Here is an 18783-nt window from a genome sequence, read left to right as displayed (position 1 = left end):
GAGACGTGCCATTTCCATGCGGACCCAGGGAAATGTGCTCATCACACAAATGCGTGCACAGGAACACTACCTGATCTAACGAGCACACGAGGGGACAGCTTTATTACAGGCCATAGTGTCTCTAACTGTCTTCATCTCCCCCGTAGAAACAACAGTGACAGCACCGTCAACAAAAACGGAAGGGATCTGTTGCAGCTCTGTAGAAGCCTGGGTCTGTGCTTTGTCAACGGTAGGTTTACAGGGGGGGGGACTCTTTGGGGAGATTCACCTACTGCTCACCTCTTGGCCACAGTACAGTTGACTATATGATCACAGACATCGACCCTTTCTCTCTCAGCTCATTCACTGTCTGATCACAGCCAAATTACGTTGTTCCTCAAAAGAACAGACATGGAAACAACCAGACATTCACAGCCCAGTAAGCTGTACAACATCAGAAATTCATACAGATGGGCCCAAAGCAGCACAGAAGAATACCAGAAAGTAACCGGTAACCAAAATATCCAAACACTCTTAGATAACTTTCTGGATTCCACATTCACTCACTGTAAAGAAGGCATCAATCTAGCAGTAAAAAACATCAACTATATAGTCAGGCAAACGGCAAAAGAAGCACAATTGAAATTGATAAAATACAAAACAAAAAAAGACCACAGATGACAACTGGTTTGATGCAGATTGTAAAATGATAAGGAATAAACTTATAACGCTATCCAACCAAAAGCAGAGACCTAAATAATGGTGAATTTTAAAACACTCTACAACACCGCTCAAATTGACACAAACGCAGAACGCCACATTCAGGAGAAGTTGACTGGATAAGAAAAAGCTATAAAGGACAATCAAAATCCACTGGACTCCCCCATTACTGACCAGGAGCTCTATAAAAAATTTCAAGCTCTCAAATTTAAAAAGGCATGCGGACCTGATGGCATCCTAAATTATATGCTCAAATGCGCAAAATTTCAATTGGCTATATTAAAACTGTTTAATTTGATCCTGAGTGTAGGTTATTTGCCTGACATCTGGAATCAAGGACTCATAACCCCAATCTTTAAGAACGGAGACAAATTTGACCCTAACAATTACAGAGGCATTTGTGTGAACCGTAACCTGGGGAAGGTTTTCTGTAGTATTATCAATGTAAGAGTTCTAATCTTCCTTAGTAAGCACAATTTCTTGAGTAAAAGCCAAATTGGATTCATACCAAAACGTCGCACAACTGATCATATTTACACCCTGATAGATAAACATGTCCACCAAAACAATACCAAAATATATGCTTGCTTTATCGACTTCCAAAAAGCATTTGATTACATTTGACATACAGGACTGTTCTACAAAGTTATTGAAAGTGGTGTAGGGGGTAAAACATATGACATAATTAAATCAATGTATACTGGCAATACGTGCAGCATTAAAATTGGTAAGAAAAGAACAGAATTCTTTAACCAGGGGTGGGGCCTTCGCCAGGGTTGCAATCTGAGCCCTGCAATCTTCAATATTTACATTCACGAATTGGCCACTATTCTAGAAAAATCCTCAGCCCCTGGTGTTAGTCTCCACAATTCAGAAGTTAAATGCCTACTCTTCGCAGATGACCTATGCCTGCTGTTACCCACAGCACATGGCCTACAGCAGAGCCTGGACCTGCTAGAGCAGTACTGCCAGACCTGGGGCCCTGGCAGTAAACCCCAAAAAGACTAAAATAATGATTTTCCAGAGAAGATCCAGATCTCAGGGAATTAGACCAAAGTTCTCAATTGGTACAAAATACACTGCTCAAAAAAAATTAAGGGAACACTAAAATAACACATCCTAGATCTGAATGAATGAAATATTCTTATTAAATACTTTTTTATTTACATAGTTGAATGTGCTGACATCAAAATCACACAAAACTGATCAATGGAAATCAAATTTATCAACCCATGGAGGTCTGGTTTTGGAGTCACACTAAAGATTAAAGTGGAAAACCACACTACAGGCTGATCCAACTTCGATGAAATGTCCTTAAAACAAGTCAAAATGAGGCTCAGTAGTGTGTGTGTGGCCTCCACGTGCCTGTATGACTTCCCTACAACGCCTGGGCATGCTCCTGATGAGGAGGCGGATGGTCTCCTGAGGGATCTCAGGATCGCCAACTCCTGGACAGTCTGTTGGTGGATGGCGCGAGACATGATGTCCCAGATGTGCTCAATTGGATTCAGGTCTGGGGAACGGGCGGGCCAGTCCATAGCATCAATGCCTTCCTCTTGCAGGAACTGCTGACACACTCCAGCCACATGAGGTCTAGCATTGTCTTGCATTAGGAGGAACCCAGGGCCAACCACACCAGCATATGGTCTCTAAGGGGTCTGAGAATCTCATCTCGGTACCTAATGGCAATCAGGCTACCTCTGGCGAGCACATGGAGGGCTGTGCGGCCCCCCAAAGAAATTCCAACCCACACCATGACTGACCCACCGCCAAACCGGTCATGCTGGAGGATGTTGCAGGCAGTAGAATGTTCTCCACGGCGTCTCCAGACTCGGTCACGTCTGTCACATGTGCTCAGTGTGAACCTGCTTTCATCTGTGAAGAGCACAGGGCGCCAGTGGCGAATTTGCCAATCTTGGTGTTCTCTGGCAAATGCCAAACATCCTGCATGGTGTTGGGCTGTAAGCACAACCCCCACTTGTGGACGTCGGGCCCTGGCTCCCTGTAGAGGAAAGGCTGTGCAACCACTGCACAACAGCAGAACCTGAGACGGAGCTGCATTTCCTGGCAAAATGTCAAAAATATAAAACAATTAGAGAGTGTCATTTTCCCAAATTTGACACCCTTATTCAATGTTTCAAAGACCTCTCTGATGAGGATAGGCTACCCGTCCTGTTGGGGGAGGACGCAGAGAGCTGTGGGTTGACAGCGCACTACATTGCTGCCTGCCATACGATGAGGGACAATGTCTGACAGACCAACCAACCTGCACATGTCCTCTACTGTATGCTTATAGTTATAAGTATGGTTATTTTGACACTTGGTTATTGTTGTTACTGTTGTCCTGTGGACAATTTGATTCTCATTTTTATTTACTTTATATTGTAAATATCCAAAATAAGCTTTGGCAATATGTACATTGTTACGTCATGCCAATAAAGCGAATTGAATTGACAGACAGACAGACAGACAGAGACAGAAAGAGAGATACAACAAACACACCCCACAGAGCCCTAGGACAACAGCACAATTAGACCCAACCAAATCATGAGAAAACAAAAAGATAATTACTTGACACATTGGAAAGAATTAACAAAAAAACAGAGCAAACTAGAATGCTATTTGGCCTTAAACAGAGAGTACACAGTGGCAGAATACCTGACCACTGTGATTGACCCAAACTTAAGGAAGGCTTTGACTATGTACAGACTTAGTGAGCATAGCCTTGCTATTGAGAAAGGCCGCCGTAGGCAGACATGGCTCTCAAAAGACAAGCCATGTGCTTACTTCCCACAAAATGAGGTGGAAACTGAGCTGCACTTCCTAACCTCCTGCCCAATGTATGACCATATTAGAGACACATATTTCCCTCAGATTACACAGATCCACAAAGAATTCGAAAACAAATCCAATTTTGATAAACTCCCATATCTACTGGGTGAAATTCCACAGTGTGCCATCACAGCAGCAAGATTTGTGACCTGTTGCCACAAGAAAAGGGCAACCAGTGAAGAACAAACACCATTGTAAATACAACCCATATTTATGCTTATTTATTTTCCCTTGTGTACTTTAACCATTGAAAGTACATTGTTACAACACTGTATATATATATAATATGACATTTGTAATGTCTTTATTGTTTTGAAAGTTCTGTATGTGTAATGTTTACTGTTAATATTTATTGTTTATTTCACTTTTGTATATTATCTACCTCACTTGCTTTGGCAATGTTAACACATGTTTCCCATGCCAATAAAGCCCCTTGAATTGAAATGAATTGAATTGAGAGAGACAGAGACAGAGAGAGAAAAACTGCTTTTAACATCTGGGACACTGGCCACGTATACTATATAACAATGAGAGAGATGGAAGACCATGTACCTCGATGGAAGACCTGTAAATACTACAGTCAGAACAGGCTGGGAGAGAAATAAAGTGGTTATTTTCTACTTTTTTAGGTGGTTTGACATTTGGAAAAATGTCAAATGGAAATGTAAGAGAATGGTTCTCTCTGAACTCGGCTGTGGTTAAGAGCAGGACAGAAGTACAGCTCTCTTTGACCACAAATGCAGTTTCAATCATTGACCTTAAAACCTCACACTATATTTCAAATGACTAGCAGTCACACACACACACACACACACAGACCGTGATGTCCTGGAACTGCAGTCTCATATTGGTCCCGGCTGCTTGTGGTCTGTTCGTGATCTCAAGGATGGTCCTCATCAGGACAACTAGCAGACTGTCCACTATCAGATCCACCTCCTCAGAAACCACCGGCTCCTAGGGACACACACAAGTTCACATTAAGTTTCACACAGGTACATAATCATGATCATTACCACCTATACAGACAGTATGAATACATACGGAACACAAAAAGATAGACCACTAGCCAATACTTAAACAAATTGGACACACATTAGTGTGTGTGTTTGTGTGTCAGACTGGCTGCTCCTGCTGTCACTTCATCTCAGCCATGTTCACAGCAGTCTGTGTGTATGTGTGCGTGCGTGTGCATGTGACTAGCTGCTTCTCAGCTAAACAGGCCAGCACCATGTCAAGGTCAGGACGAGACTTAACACAGGGACAAACTGCCACATCCACACTTTCACGTTTCATTGATGGATCAGGATTGGATTGTTTATTTGTTCTGGCACCTAACTATCTGTTTACTTTGTTACTTGATTTACTGGACTATTATCAGTCTGGCAGGTTTTGCTAGTTTGTTTTAATACGCCACGCAAACAAACAAAGCTGTGTTCAGATCACAATACACATTGTTGTTATCAAATATCCAAGGGAACAATACAGTTTTTGAGCCATTAACAGTAAGCTAGGTAATCTCGATGAACCCAGAACCTCAAATCTTGCACAATTTGTAGTCTGTCCATGATTAACCGCGAGGTGGCAGTCTAAAAGACCACACTACCCATGGTGCTCTGCTGTGGCTGTACTCACGGTGGCGGTAGAGTCGTACTTCCTGACGAGAGAGAGCATGCTGGTGAGGATACGGGCACACATCACCAGGTCTCTCTGCTCCTGCATGTGGGCCTGCAACAGACGCAACACCACCGGGAGCAGGATACACCTCGACTCTGGAATACACACACTTGAACATGAAAACACACACACACACAAAAATACTAGCATGTATGTTCTGTTCAAACACCTGTTTTTCTATTTTTATCCCTCTCTTGGGTGTGATTTTAACCCCTAGCCTTGCCTCTGAGCAAGCAGCTAATAAAATGTTACCACAGCTATTTGTGTGAGTATATAATTATCATTAACTACAATTAACTGGCAAGTGCGCCTGTGTAGGTATGTAATTACTAGCAATTGTGCATAATCATGTGTGTGCGATATGTGTGGTTGTGTGTGTGCGTACATAACCCCCAAATGTTTGCTTCTGAGTGTTGTGTAAATTAAATATTGTGTGTGCGTGCGTGCTTTCCTACCTGTGTTGGTGTACAGCTGGCTCTCCACGGTCTTGGCGATGCAATGTAGCTTGACGGCTTCCAGGGGGCACTCAGCGCGAGCGGTGGCAGGCAGGCTGCCCAGCGTCTCCCTGACGAAGCCTGCCACCTCCCTCACAGTGAAGATCTTCAGCAGCTCCCCGTACACCGCAGGGAACGTCCTCAGGAACACCGCCTTGGTATACACAGACATAAACAGACAGTGTATAAATATACAGTATCACCCCCCTTTGACATTTTTGGAAATAAATAGATGCCTACCACTTTGAAGATGCACAATATTTTTTATTGTGAAACAAACAAGAAATGAGACAAAAAAACTGAAAACTTGAGCGTGCATAATACATTTTGCAGCAATTACAGCTGCAAGTCTCTTGGGATATGTCTCTATAAGCTTGGCACGTCTAGCCACTGGGATTTTTGCCCATTCTTCAAGGCAGAGCTGCTCCAGATCCTTCAAGTTAGATGGGCTCTACTGGTGTCTTTAAGTCATTCCACAGATTCTCAATTGGGTTGAGGTGTGGGCTTTGACTAGGCCATTCCAAGACATTTAAATGTTTCCCCTTAAACCACTCAAGTGTTGCTTTAGCAGTATGCTTAGCGTCATTGTCCTGCTGGAAGGTGAACCTCTGTCCCAGTCTCAAATCTCTGGAAGACTGAAACAGGTTTCCTGCAAGAATTTCCCTGTATTTAGCGCCAACCATCATTCCTTCAATTCTGACCAGTTTCCCAGTCCCTGCCGATGAAAAACATCCCCACAGCATGATGCTGCCTCCACCATGCTTCCATGGGGTTCTCGGGGTGATGAGATGTGTTGGATTTGCACCATAGCATTTTTCTTGATGGCCAAAAAGCTCAATTTAGTCTCATCTAACCAGAGTACCTCCTTTCATATGTTTTGGGAGTTTCCCACATGCCTTTTGGCGAACAGCAATGGATTTTTTTCTGGCCACTCTTCCGTAAAGCCTAGCTCTGTAGGCATGTTCGGCTTAAAGTGGTCCTATGGACAGATACTCAAATCTCCGCTGTGGAGCTTTGCAGCTCCTTCAGGGTTATGGTGCTCTGTGGGATGTCCCTGACCTGTTTGGAGAGCTCCTTGATCTTCATGGTGTTGCTTGCTTGGTGGTGCCCATTGCTTAGTGGTGTTGCAGACTCTGGGGCCTTTCAGAACAGGTGTATATATACTGAGATTGCGGCTGCAAAGATCCAAGATGGCGTAGCAGTAAGTCGTCCTGTCGTGTCGTGTCCCTGTATATTTTGTTTATATTTTGTTTATTTTTCGTTTTTTACATATTTTTCGTTTTTTACATAGCTATCCCTTTAAAAACATTTTGCTAAACCTAAGCTTCCAAATACGCTGGATCTTCACAACCGCAACCGCAACCCTGGATGATTACCCCTGGCTAGCGTTTCCACCCACTTAGCTTGAAGCTAGCCCGGCCTGCGCTACCACCGTAGCATACTCCTGAGCTACAATACCCGGGCCCACGACCGGTCTATCGATGTCACCGCATGAAGAGGAATAAACAGACTCACCTCATCGCGACGTCCCCCAAAGGCTAACTCTCTAGCCCTCGCTATCTCCCTGCTTGCTAATTCGGCCTGCTAACTGCTAGCTTGTCCAGCTCCGGTCCGCTAACTGCTACCTTGTCTAGCCCGGGCCTACAAACTGTTAGCTTGTTAGCACAGGCCTGCTAACCGCCTGAATCGCCGCGTCCCAAACGCCCACCGGACCCATATTTACTTTCTATCTCTTTTGACTTTTAATTTGTTTATACCTTCCGGAAACCTGCCTCACCCAATGTGATACGGAATCGCTATTATTTTTTATTTATTTTCAGAACACACTCAAGAACCTCCAGAAGCTAACCAGCTAACTAGCTACAAGCTATTTAGTCATTGTTCGTTTTTTTAACCTGGATAACACTCGCCAGTCCAGCTTCCCTTCCCCATCCACCACTGCCCCCTGGACACTGATCTCTTGGCTACATAGCTGATGCACGCTGGACTGTCCATAAATCACGGTACTCCATTCTGCTTGTTTGTTTTATCTGTTGGCCCCGTTGCCTAGTCTACGCCATTTTACCTGCTGTTGTTGTGCTAGCTGATTAGCTGTTGTCTCACCTACTGTTTTAGCTAGCTTTCCCAATTCAACACCTGTGATTACTGTATGCCTCGCTGTATGTCTCTCTCAAATGTCAATATGCCTTGTATACTGTTGTTCAGGTTAGTTATCATTGTTTTAGTTCACAATGGAGCCCCTAGTTCCACTCTTCATACCCCTGATAACTCCTTTGTCCCACCTCCCACACATGCGGTGACCTCACCCATTACTACCAGCATGTCCAGAGATACAACCTCTCTCATCATCACCCAGTGCCTGGGCTTACCTCCGCTGTACCCGCACCCCACCATACCCCTGTCTGCGCATTATGCCCTGAATATATTCTACCATGCCCAGAAACCTGCTCCTCTTATTCTCTGTCCCCAACGCTCTAGACGACCAGTTTTGATAGCCTTTAGCCGCACCCTCATACTACTCCTTCTCTGTTCCGCGGGTGATGTGGAGGTAAACCCAGGCCCTGCATGTCCCCAGGCACCCTCATTTGTTGACTTCTGTGTTCGAAAAAGCCTTGGTTTCATGCATGTCAACATCAGAAGCCTCCTCCCTAAGTTTGTCTTACTCACTGCTTTAGCACACTCTGCTAACCCTGATGTCCTTGCTGTGTCTGAATCCTGGCTCAGGAAGGCCACCAAAAATTCAGAGATTTCCATACCCAACTATAACATCTTCCGTCAAGATAGAACTGCCAAAGGGGGAGGAGTTGCAGTTTACTGCAGAGATGGCCTGCAAAGTAATGTCATACTTTCCAGGTCCATACCCAAACAGTTCGAACTACTAATTTTGAAAATTACTCTCTCCAGAAATAAGTCTCTCACGGTTGCCGCCTGCTACCGACCCCCCTCAGCTCCCAGCTGTGCCCTGGACACCATTTGTGAATTGATCGCCCCCCATCTAGCTTCAGAGTTTGTTCTGTTAGGTGACCTAAACTGGGATATGCTTAACACCCCGCCAGTCCTACAATCTAAGCTAGATGCCCTCAATCTCACACAAATCATCAAGGAACCCACCAGGTACAACCCCAACTCTGTAAACAAGGGCACCCTCATAGACGTCATCCTGACCAACTGGCCCTCCAAATACACCTCCGCTGTCTTCAACCAGGATCTCAGCGATCACTGCCTCATTGCCTGTATCCGCTACGGAGCCGCAGTCAAACGACCACCCCTCATCACTGTCAAACGCTCCCTAAAACACTTCTGTGAGCAGGCCTTTCTAATCGACCTGGCCCGGGTATCCTGGAAGGACATTGACCTCATCCCGTCAGTTGAGGATGCCTGGTCATTCTTTAAAAGTAACTTCCTCACCATTTTAGATAAGCATGCTCCGTTCAAAAAATGCAGAACTAAGAACAGATACAGCCCTTGGTTCACCCCAGACCTGACTGCCCTCGACCAGCACAAAAACATCCTGTGGCGGACTGCAATAGCATCGAATAGTCCCCGTGATATGCAACTGTTCAGGGAAGTCCGGAACCAATACACGCAGTCAGTCAGGAAAGCTAAGGCCAGCTTCTTCAGGCAGAAGTTTGCATCCTGTAGCTCCAACTCCAAAAAGTTCTGGGACACTGTGAAGTCCATGGAGAACAAGAGCACCTCCTCCCAGCTGCCCACTGCACTGAGGCTAGGTAACACGGTCACCACTGATAAATCCATGATTATCGAAAACTTCAATAAGCATTTCTCAACGGCTGGCCATGCCTTCCGCCTGGCTACTTCAACCTCGGCCAACAGCTCCGCCCCCCCCGCAGCTCCTCGCCCAAGCCTCTCCAGGTTCTCCTTTACCCAAATCCAGATAGCAGATGTTCTGAAAGAGCTGCAAAACCTGGACCCGTACAAATCAGCTGGGCTTGACAATCTGGACCCTCTATTTCTGAAACTATCTGCCACCATTGTCGCAACCCCTATTACCAGCCTGTTCAACCTCTCTTTCATCTCGTCTGAGATCCCCAAGGATTGGAAAGCTGCCGCAGTCATCCCCCTCTTCAAAGGGGGAGACACCCTGGACCCAAACTGTTACAGACCTATATCCATCCTGCCCTGCCTATCTAAGGTCTTCGAAAGCCAAGTCAACAAACAGGTCACTGACCATCTCGAATCCCACCGTACCTTCTCCACTGTGCAATCTGGTTTCCGAGCCGGTCATGGGTGCACCTCAGCCACACTCAAGGTACTAAACGACATCATAACCGCCATCGATAAAAGACAGTACTGTGCAGCCGTCTTCATCGACCTTGCCAAGGCTTTCGACTCTGTCAATCACCATATTCTTATCGGCAGACTCAGTAGCCTCGGTTTTTCGGATGACTGCCTTGCCTGGTTCACCAATTACTTTGCAGACAGAGTTCAGTGTGTCAAATCGGAGGGCATGCTGTCCGGTCCTCTGGCAGTCTCTATGGGGGTGCCACAGGGTTCAATTCTCGGGCCGACTCTTTTCTCTGTGTATATCAATGATGTTGCTCTTGCTGCGGGCGATTCCCTGATCCACCTCTACGCAGACGACACCATTCTATATACTTTCGGCCCGTCCTTGGACACTGTGCTATCTAACCTCCAAACAAGCTTTAATGCCATACAACACTCCTTCCGTGGCCTCCAACTGCTCTTAAACGCTAGTAAAACCAAATGCATGCTTTTCAACCGGTCGCTGCCTGCACCTGCATGCCCGACTAGCATCACCACCCTGGATGGTTCCGACCTAGAATATGTGGACGTCTATAAGTACCTAGGTGTCTGGCTAGACTGCAAACTCTCCTTCCAGACTCATATCAAACATCTCCAATCGAAAATCAAATCAAGAGTCGGCTTTCTATTCCGCAACAAAGCCTCCTTCACTCAAGCCGCCAAGCTTACCCTAGTAAAACTGACTATCCTACCGATCCTCGACTTCGGCGATGTCATCTACAAAATGGCTTCCAACACTCTACTCAGCAAACTGGATGCAGTCTATCACAGTGCCATCCGTTTTGTCACTAAAGCACCTTATACTACCCACCACTGCGACTTGTATGCTCTAGTCGGCTGGCCCTCGCTACATATTCGTCGCCAGACCCACTGGCTCCAGGTCATCTACAAGTCTATGCTAGGTAAAGCTCCGCCTTATCTCAGCTCACTGGTCACGATGGCAACACCCATCCGTAGCACGCGCTCCAGCAGGTGTATCTCACTGATCATCCCTAAAGCCAACACCTCATTTGGCCGCCTTTCGTTCCAGTACTCTGCTGCCTGTGACTGGAACGAATTGCAAAAATCGCTGAAGTTGGAGACTTTTATCTCCCTCACCAACTTCAAACATCAGCTATCTGAGCAGCTAACCGATCGCTGCAGCTGTACATAGTCTATTGGTAAATAGCCCACCCTTTTCACCTACCTCATCCCCTTACTGTTTTTATTTATTTACTTTTCTGCTCTTCTGCACACCAATATCTCTACCTGTACATGACCATCTGATCATTTATCACTCCAGTGTTAATCTGCAAAATTGTAATTATTTGCCTACCTCCTCATGCCTTTTGCACACATTGTATATAGACCCCCCCTTCGTTTTCTACTGTGTTATTGACTTGTTAATTGTTTACTCCATGTGTAACTCTTTGTTGTATGCTCACACTGCTATGCTTTATCTTGGCCAGGTCGCAGTTGCAAATGAGAACTTGTTCTCAACTAGCCTACCTGGTTAAATAAAGGTGAAATGAAAATGAAAAAGATCATGTGACACTTAAATAAAGTCCACCTGTGTGCAATCTAATTAATTTTGTGACTTCTGAAGGTGATTGGTTGCAACAGATCTTAGTTAGGGGCTTCATAGCAAAGGGGGTGAATACTTTTCCGTAATATAAATTAATTAATATTACTTCACCAATTTTGACTATTTTGTGTATGTCCATTGAATGAAATCCAAATAAAAATCCATTTAAATTACAGGTTGTAATGCAACAAAATAGGAAAAACGTCAAGGAGGATGAATACTTTTGCAAGGCACAGTAGCTATCTAGCAGTATGTAGTACAGGTTTCTACCGAAAGTGACTCACGGTTAACACATAGGCTACTTTATAGTCAGTATGTGCCTTATTAGAACATGTTACTCAAACCATATACCGTTTAGCTGTAGAACACACTTATCTAGTGAAGGCTTATACCTAAAGTGATCAACAGTTACACTAACAAATAGGCTACTGTTTATTCAGTAAATGTGGCCCATGAGAAATCAAACCAATCATAACCAATGCTTCAACCGATACAGTCTAGGACCCCCAACACACACAGCAGAACGTCTATTCTATGCCTGTACAGAAACACAATTCCACTACAGTATAATATATCTTGATATCCCTCATCTCTAACCTACAGTGCCTTCAGAAAGCATTCCTACCCCTGGACTTAATCCACATTGTGTTGTGTTATAACCCACCAGATGGCATATGAACGTGTCATAAGCCATGGCAAAATGTGTAGAAATGCTGGAAATGAGCTTTAACGGTCTACGTTGAGCACGAAAAACAGTCCAACTCCTCCTCTTTCTCATTTTTCAAACAGAAACAGGGTGTGCCTTTGGTGGTTCATCGATGTGTCGTTCTGGTCGTGAGCGCTGCACTCGACATAGCTAGTTTGTTAGCTAAGCTAGACACTTTAGCTAGCCAGTAACTCCTCCAGCATGTGTTGACGTCATTTCACAGGTTTTCTTTTTGTAACGGAAGCTGTAGAGCTCGATAAGAAATGGCACTTCTGTGTCCAAATATGTTACTCATAATTTGTTTTTAAGAATGAAAAATTGTATAATGGTGCATTGAGCAGTTACACAGTCTACCTTTATAAGTAACTGTCCAGTGTTTCCAGGTTGCTATGAAATATGACCTACAATTAATTACAATATGAGTAAAATAGTTTTCCTTCTAGAAAATGGTAGTTCAGTATGTTTAAAAAAGCAGCTATTCTATGTTGGAATGGTGTGGGCGTATACCAGTCATTAACAATATTAACATGGATTAGGAGTGGCTTGACCTGCATTCTCCTATAGCCGTTGTTGTGTTCGGTTGTAGATCAAGATTACAATAGATCAGCAATCAGCCATTTGTTTAACTAGATTGTGCTAAGAGGTGCACACTGTTACTGTGCATGGTTACTGTTACTGTTCTTTGTCTAGTTAAAATGATTTCATGGCGGTACTGGAAGGGAGGACAGGTGGAGCAGCATGATGACACCAGGGCGTGATAACAACCCACACAAGGTGAAAATAACAGTGCAGTGTGTGGTAAGGATCTCCAGCAGAGAGTGAGAGCCAGAGTGAATGGTCACTCACGCAACAGGGTGAACAGACAGACTGACGGGCCAGGTCATTATCAGTTGGGTTCATTAGGGTGGGCTGCTGTGGGAGTTTACACAGCGAAGTGTGCAGTAAACACACACAACCACACACACACGCACACAAACCAGTGGCTTATATCTTAGTGTGCAACCTTGAATTAGACCCACACATTATCTGTGGAGGGCCCAAGGGAGAGACAGGCTGGAGGCCAACAGAGAGCCACTGGAGAGAGACGATTACTAGAGAGAGCAGGGACACTCACACATAATGTATTACTGTAGATTAGGATCTCGAGGATTTGGGGGAAGGAGGACAAGCAGGTCTCTGGTGTATAATAAGCACATAAGCACACACACACACCCTCATACTACCGTGTGTGTCTGTACAAACAAAGACATCAGCTGAAGACAGAGACACACAGACACACACGCTACACTGTGTGTAATTCAGATTATTTGTGGGTGTGTTTAGCAGCTTTGTTTTAGTCTTCCTGGAGAGCAGTTCAGCCTGGTTTTGTGCTGTGCAGCCCCCCAAGACAAAGTATGAAATATGAATTACAAAGTATCTCCAGGGTTTATAATCTGCGTGAAATTCAATTAAACATTTTCTTACAAATCAAACTGAATTAAGTGGGATTGCTTATTGCTTGAAACATAACACGCACGCACACGCACACGCACAGAGAAGCCTGCCTTCTTGCTGTTATTGCCCATGGCATATAAAGCAAGACAGACCAGGATGCAATGTTGATAACCTCTGTGCTCTCTATCAATCATGTGGGGCATGTTTCATGTCTGCACTGCGTCAAGCCACTGTGTCAATGTCACGTGCGTGCACACACACACACAGAGTCAGAAAAACACACACACCGACACACCTGTGTCTGCGTGATGGGGCTGGTGATCTTGTTCTCCTGGGACAGGAAGAAGCGGATGGACATGAACAGCTCGTGGACGCAGCAACGGAACTCCTCCTCGCTCTGACCCCCGGTGGCGAGGGCGAAGAGACGCCGGGACTGGATGATGTACTTAAAGATGTACTCAGTGGCCTGGGGGGGGGCATAAAGTAACACACAGTTACTCACTGATAACATCACTCATCCACCATAATGCTAGACAACACTGGTCTTAAAACATAATAGGAAAACATATTAGTGTCGTTGATGTGGGTCCCTGCAATTAAGTGTGCTACTAGGCCATTAAAAGTAACTTGTAATGGAAATGTTGAACACCCAAGATGTAGCATTTCCACTTTTTTTTGAAACTGCATGCAGCAACAATATGAGAGAGAGGTGGCGAAAAAAGACTAATGAATGATACGGAGATATCCTCAACACATGCTGAAGAGGATGTGTGTGTGTGTGTGTGTGTGTCTGTGCGTGCGTTCAGGAGCACACACTCACATTGAGGACCTGCTGAATGTGATCCTGGTGCTCAGCGTCTATGATGCGATCCACGTACCACTTCAGTACTTTGATCAGGTCCCTGCGAAAGACACACGTCTAGCATCAACTACTGACCTCGACCTTTCCCTGCGATCACAATGCATTTCGCACCAACAACCCCAAGAACCCACCGACATATCGCAGAGGCGCAACACACAAAGGACGCCTTGGTGTAGCATGAGTAAACGCTTGACAGTGCATGTAAAATCTCTGCGTATGATACACCCACATTGTTAAAAATATATGACGATGGTGTTAATAAACAACGTCTAGGGCTGAACAACCTTCGATTGTGTTCTGTTCATGCAACAAAAGAAACGGAACACAAGGGTTGGTTTAGAAAACGTCTGTGTGTGGCAGTGCAATGGTGTGATAACAATATTGCAGATTCACACTGTGTAGTGTATTAACACTAGCGGCCAGGTTTGAGAGCACACACTTACAGATAATTGAACAACATCATAAGAGACAGTAGGAGTACAAGGGAAAATGGTGGAGAGAGCACAGTCATTTGCACAGAATGAACATCTGTGTGGGAGATGTTTCGCCTGCTTTGCTGTGATTGGGAACGTGATCGCACGTTGATTGGTTTTCCCATGGGTACATAGCGTACTGAAGAGACAGACACCATTTTGTTGGACATAACCAGCTAATAAAGTGCACAATGTTATTTCTGGGACTGAATTGGTACATTACATGGTCAAAAGTATGTGGACACCCGCTCATTCCAAAATCATGAGCATTAATATGGAGTTGGTCCCGCCTTTTGCCGCGCAAACAGCCTCCACTCTTCTGGGAAGGCTTTCCACTAGATGTCAGAACATTGCTGCGAAGGCTTGCTTCCATTCAGCCACAAGAGCATTAGTGAGGTCGGGCATTGATGTTGGGCGATTAGGCCTGGCTCGCAGTCAGCATTCCAATTCATCCCAAAGGTGTTCGATGGGGTTGAGGTCAAGGCTCTATGTAAGCCAGTCAAGTTTTCTACAACGATATCTACATGGACCTCCTTTTGTGCATGGGGGCATTGTCATGCTGAAACAGGAAAGGGCCTTCACCAAACTGTTGCCACAAAGTTGTAAGCGCAGAATTGTCTAGAATGTCATTGTGTGTTGTAGCATTAAGATTTCCCTTCACTCGAACTAAGGAGCCTAGCCCAAACCATGTAAAACAGCTCCAGACCATTATTCCTCATCCACCACACTTTACAGTTGGCACAATGCAGTCGGACAGTTGGCGTTCTCCTGGCATCCGCCAAACCTAGATTCGTCTGTCAGACTGCGAGATAGTGAAGTGTGATTCATCACTTCAGAGAACACGTTTCCACTGCTCCAGAATCCAATGGCAGTGAGCTTTACACCATTCCAGCCGACGCTTGGCATTGTGGATGGTGATCTTAGGCTTGTGTGGCTGCTTGTCCATGGAAACCCATTTCATGAAGCTCCCAACGAACAGTTGCAACTGAGGACAGACGATTTTTTACGCGCTACGGCTTCAGCACTCACATTCTGTGAGCTTGTGTGGCCTACCACGTCACAGCTGAGCAATTGTTGCTCCTAAACGTTTCCACTTCACAATAACAGCACTTACATTTCACCGGGCAGCTATAGCAGGGCAGAAATTTGACGAACTGACTTGTTGGAAAGGTGGCATCCTATGACGGTGCCACATTGAAAGTCACTGAGTTCTTCGGTAAGGCCATTCTACTGCCAATGTTTGTCTATGGAGATTGCATGGCTGTGTGCTCGATTTTATACACCTGTCAGCAACGGGTGTGGCTCAAACAGCCATATACACTAATTTGAAGGGGTGTCCACATACCTTTGCATATACACTACCGTTCACAATTTTTGTCAATTAAAATAACATCAAATTGATCAGCAATACAGTGTAGACATGGTTAATTTTGTAAATGACTATTGTAGCTATAAAATGGCAGATTTTTTATGGAATATCTACATAGGCGTACAGAGGCCCATTATCAGCACTCCTGTGTTCCATTGGCACGCTGTGTTAGCTAATCTAAGTTTATCACTGTAAAATACTAATTGATCATTAGGAAACCCTTTTGCAATTATGTTAGCACAGCTGAAAACTGTTGTACTGATTAAAGAAGCAATAAAACTGACCTTATTTAGACTAGTTGAGTATCTGGGGCATCAGCATTTGTGGGTTCGATTATAGGCTCAAAATGGCCAGAAACAAAGACCTTTCTTCTGAAACTCGTCAGTCTATTCTTGTTCTGAGAAATTAAGGCTATTCCATGCGCGAAATTGCCAAGAAACTGAAGATCTCGCACAACGCTGTGTACTACTCCCGTCACATAACAGCGCAAACTGGCCCTAACCAGAATAGAAAGAGGAGTGGGAGGCCCCGGTGCACAACTGAGCAAGAGGACAAGTACATTAGTGTCTAGTTTGAGAAACAGACGCCTCACAAGTCCTCAGCTTCATTAAATAGTACCCGCAAAAACCGAGTCTCAACATCAACAGTGAAGAGGCGACTCCGGGATGCTGGCCTTCTAGGCAGAGTTGCAAAGAAAAAGCCATATCTCAGACTGGCCAATAAAAATAAATCATTAAGATGGACAAAAGAACACAGACACTGGACAGAGGAAGATTGGAAGTTTGAGGTGTTCCGATCACAAAGAAGAACAGTCGTGTGATGCAGAAAAAATTAAAAAATGCTGGAGGAGTGCTTGATGCCATCTGTTAAGCATGGTGGAGGGAATGTGATGGTCTGGGGGTGCTTTGGTGGTGGTTAAGTGGGAGATTTGTACAGAGTAAAAGGGATCTTGAAGGCAATCACTCAATTTTGCAACGCCATGCCATACCCTCTGGACAGCACTTAATTGGAGCCAGTTTCCTCCTACAACAGGACAATGACCCAAAGCACAGCTCCAAACTATGCAAGAATTATTTAGGGATGAAGCAGTCAGCTGGTATTCTGTCTATGATGGACTGGCCAGCACAGTCACCGGATCTCAACCCTATTGAGCTGTCGTGGGAGCAGCTTGACCGTATGGTACGTAAAGAAGTGCCCATCAAGCCAATCCAACTTGTGGGAGGTGCTTCAGGAAGCATGGGGGGGAAATCTCTTCAGATTACCTCAACAAATTGACAACTACAATGTCAAAGGCTGCAAGGCTGTAATTGCTGCAAATGGAGGATTTTCTGACGAAAGCAATGCTTGAAGGACACAATTATTATTTCAATTCTAAATCGTTATTTATAACCTTGTCAACATCTTGACTATATTTCCTATTCATTTTGCAACTCATTTCATGTATGTTTTCATGGAAAACAAGGACATTTCTAAGTGACCCAAACCTTTTGAACGGTAGTGTATAGTGTACATACAGTATTATATCCTACTGAAGTCACTGAACAACTCAACTAAACCACCGTAGACGATGAGTCTAGAGGCAGGCAACACACTCTCTCTATATATGAGGGTGACTTTATTGAGTTTATTTTAGGTGAGGGAGAGGTGAGCGCTTTAGCTGTGAGCCTGACAGGAGAGGGGTGTTAGTGAGAAATGAGCAGCGTGAGCGCTTAGCAGGCAGTGTGGGCAGAACATTGTGAGTGTATCACAATGTGAGTGTGAGGCGACAGCACAGCGTCTGAGGAACAGTGAGCGTATGTGGCAGGAAGTGTGTGCTTGCAGGCCCAAATCAACGTGAGACATTGAGGACACGTGATCCTAATTATAGTTTTCAAAACAGGTGGCGCCGCAGGTGACTCGTTCACACCACTGAAGCACCTTTTGCCGCCCCCACCATTATCACCAGGTAGTATACCGTAGGTCTTACCATAGGACAACCGTAAAACAACCATAATACACCCTAGGAGGAGAAAGAGAGAAACACACCTGTAAGACAAGGCTCCAGCAAAATGACTCTCGATGTAGGTATCCATGACAGGCTTGAAATGATGGAACTTGCTGTCCTGTAGCAGGTTAATGATGTGGACCTGAAAGAGGAAGGGAAATAACTCAGTCACATGCTTGCCACAAAATGCAACACTCTTTATTTAGCCAACAACGATCGCCATTGTAAATAAGAATTTGTTCTTAAACTGACTTGCCTAGTTAAATAAAGGTTACATTCCAAAAAAATAGATATATATTTATTCAACCTAACCTCCTATGTGACACAAACTGGCCTAGTTGTCCAGATTCATCATGCAGTCACAAAGGCAGTTTGATTGCCTCACTTTCACCCATGATGAACAAGAGC

The 18783-nt window shown here is 44.7% G+C and overlaps 1 protein-coding gene across 4 annotated transcripts in view; it reads right to left on the bottom strand.

Moving 5' to 3' along the window:
* Window positions 1–18783, bottom strand: part of LOC109879106 (dedicator of cytokinesis protein 4) — a 152026-nt gene that overhangs the window by 37121 nt on the left and 96122 nt on the right. For all 4 annotated transcript variants that reach the window (XM_031797455.1, XM_031797458.1, XM_031797456.1 and 1 more), the window contains exons 20-25: window positions 18417–18517; window positions 14508–14589; window positions 13983–14153; window positions 5661–5853; window positions 5164–5300; window positions 4351–4485 (exon numbers count right to left, since the gene is read on the bottom strand). In XM_031797455.1, the coding sequence (XP_031653315.1) occupies window positions 4351–4485; window positions 5164–5300; window positions 5661–5853; window positions 13983–14153; window positions 14508–14589; window positions 18417–18517 (819 nt within the window). The remainder of the gene's footprint in view (window positions 1–4350; window positions 4486–5163; window positions 5301–5660; window positions 5854–13982; window positions 14154–14507; window positions 14590–18416; window positions 18518–18783) is intronic.

Source organism: Oncorhynchus kisutch, linkage group LG19 (genome assembly GCF_002021735.2).
Source record: "Oncorhynchus kisutch isolate 150728-3 linkage group LG19, Okis_V2, whole genome shotgun sequence".
Classification (NCBI taxonomy): domain Eukaryota; kingdom Metazoa; phylum Chordata; class Actinopteri; order Salmoniformes; family Salmonidae; genus Oncorhynchus; species Oncorhynchus kisutch.
This window is presented reverse-complemented; position numbering and strand designations above follow the sequence as displayed.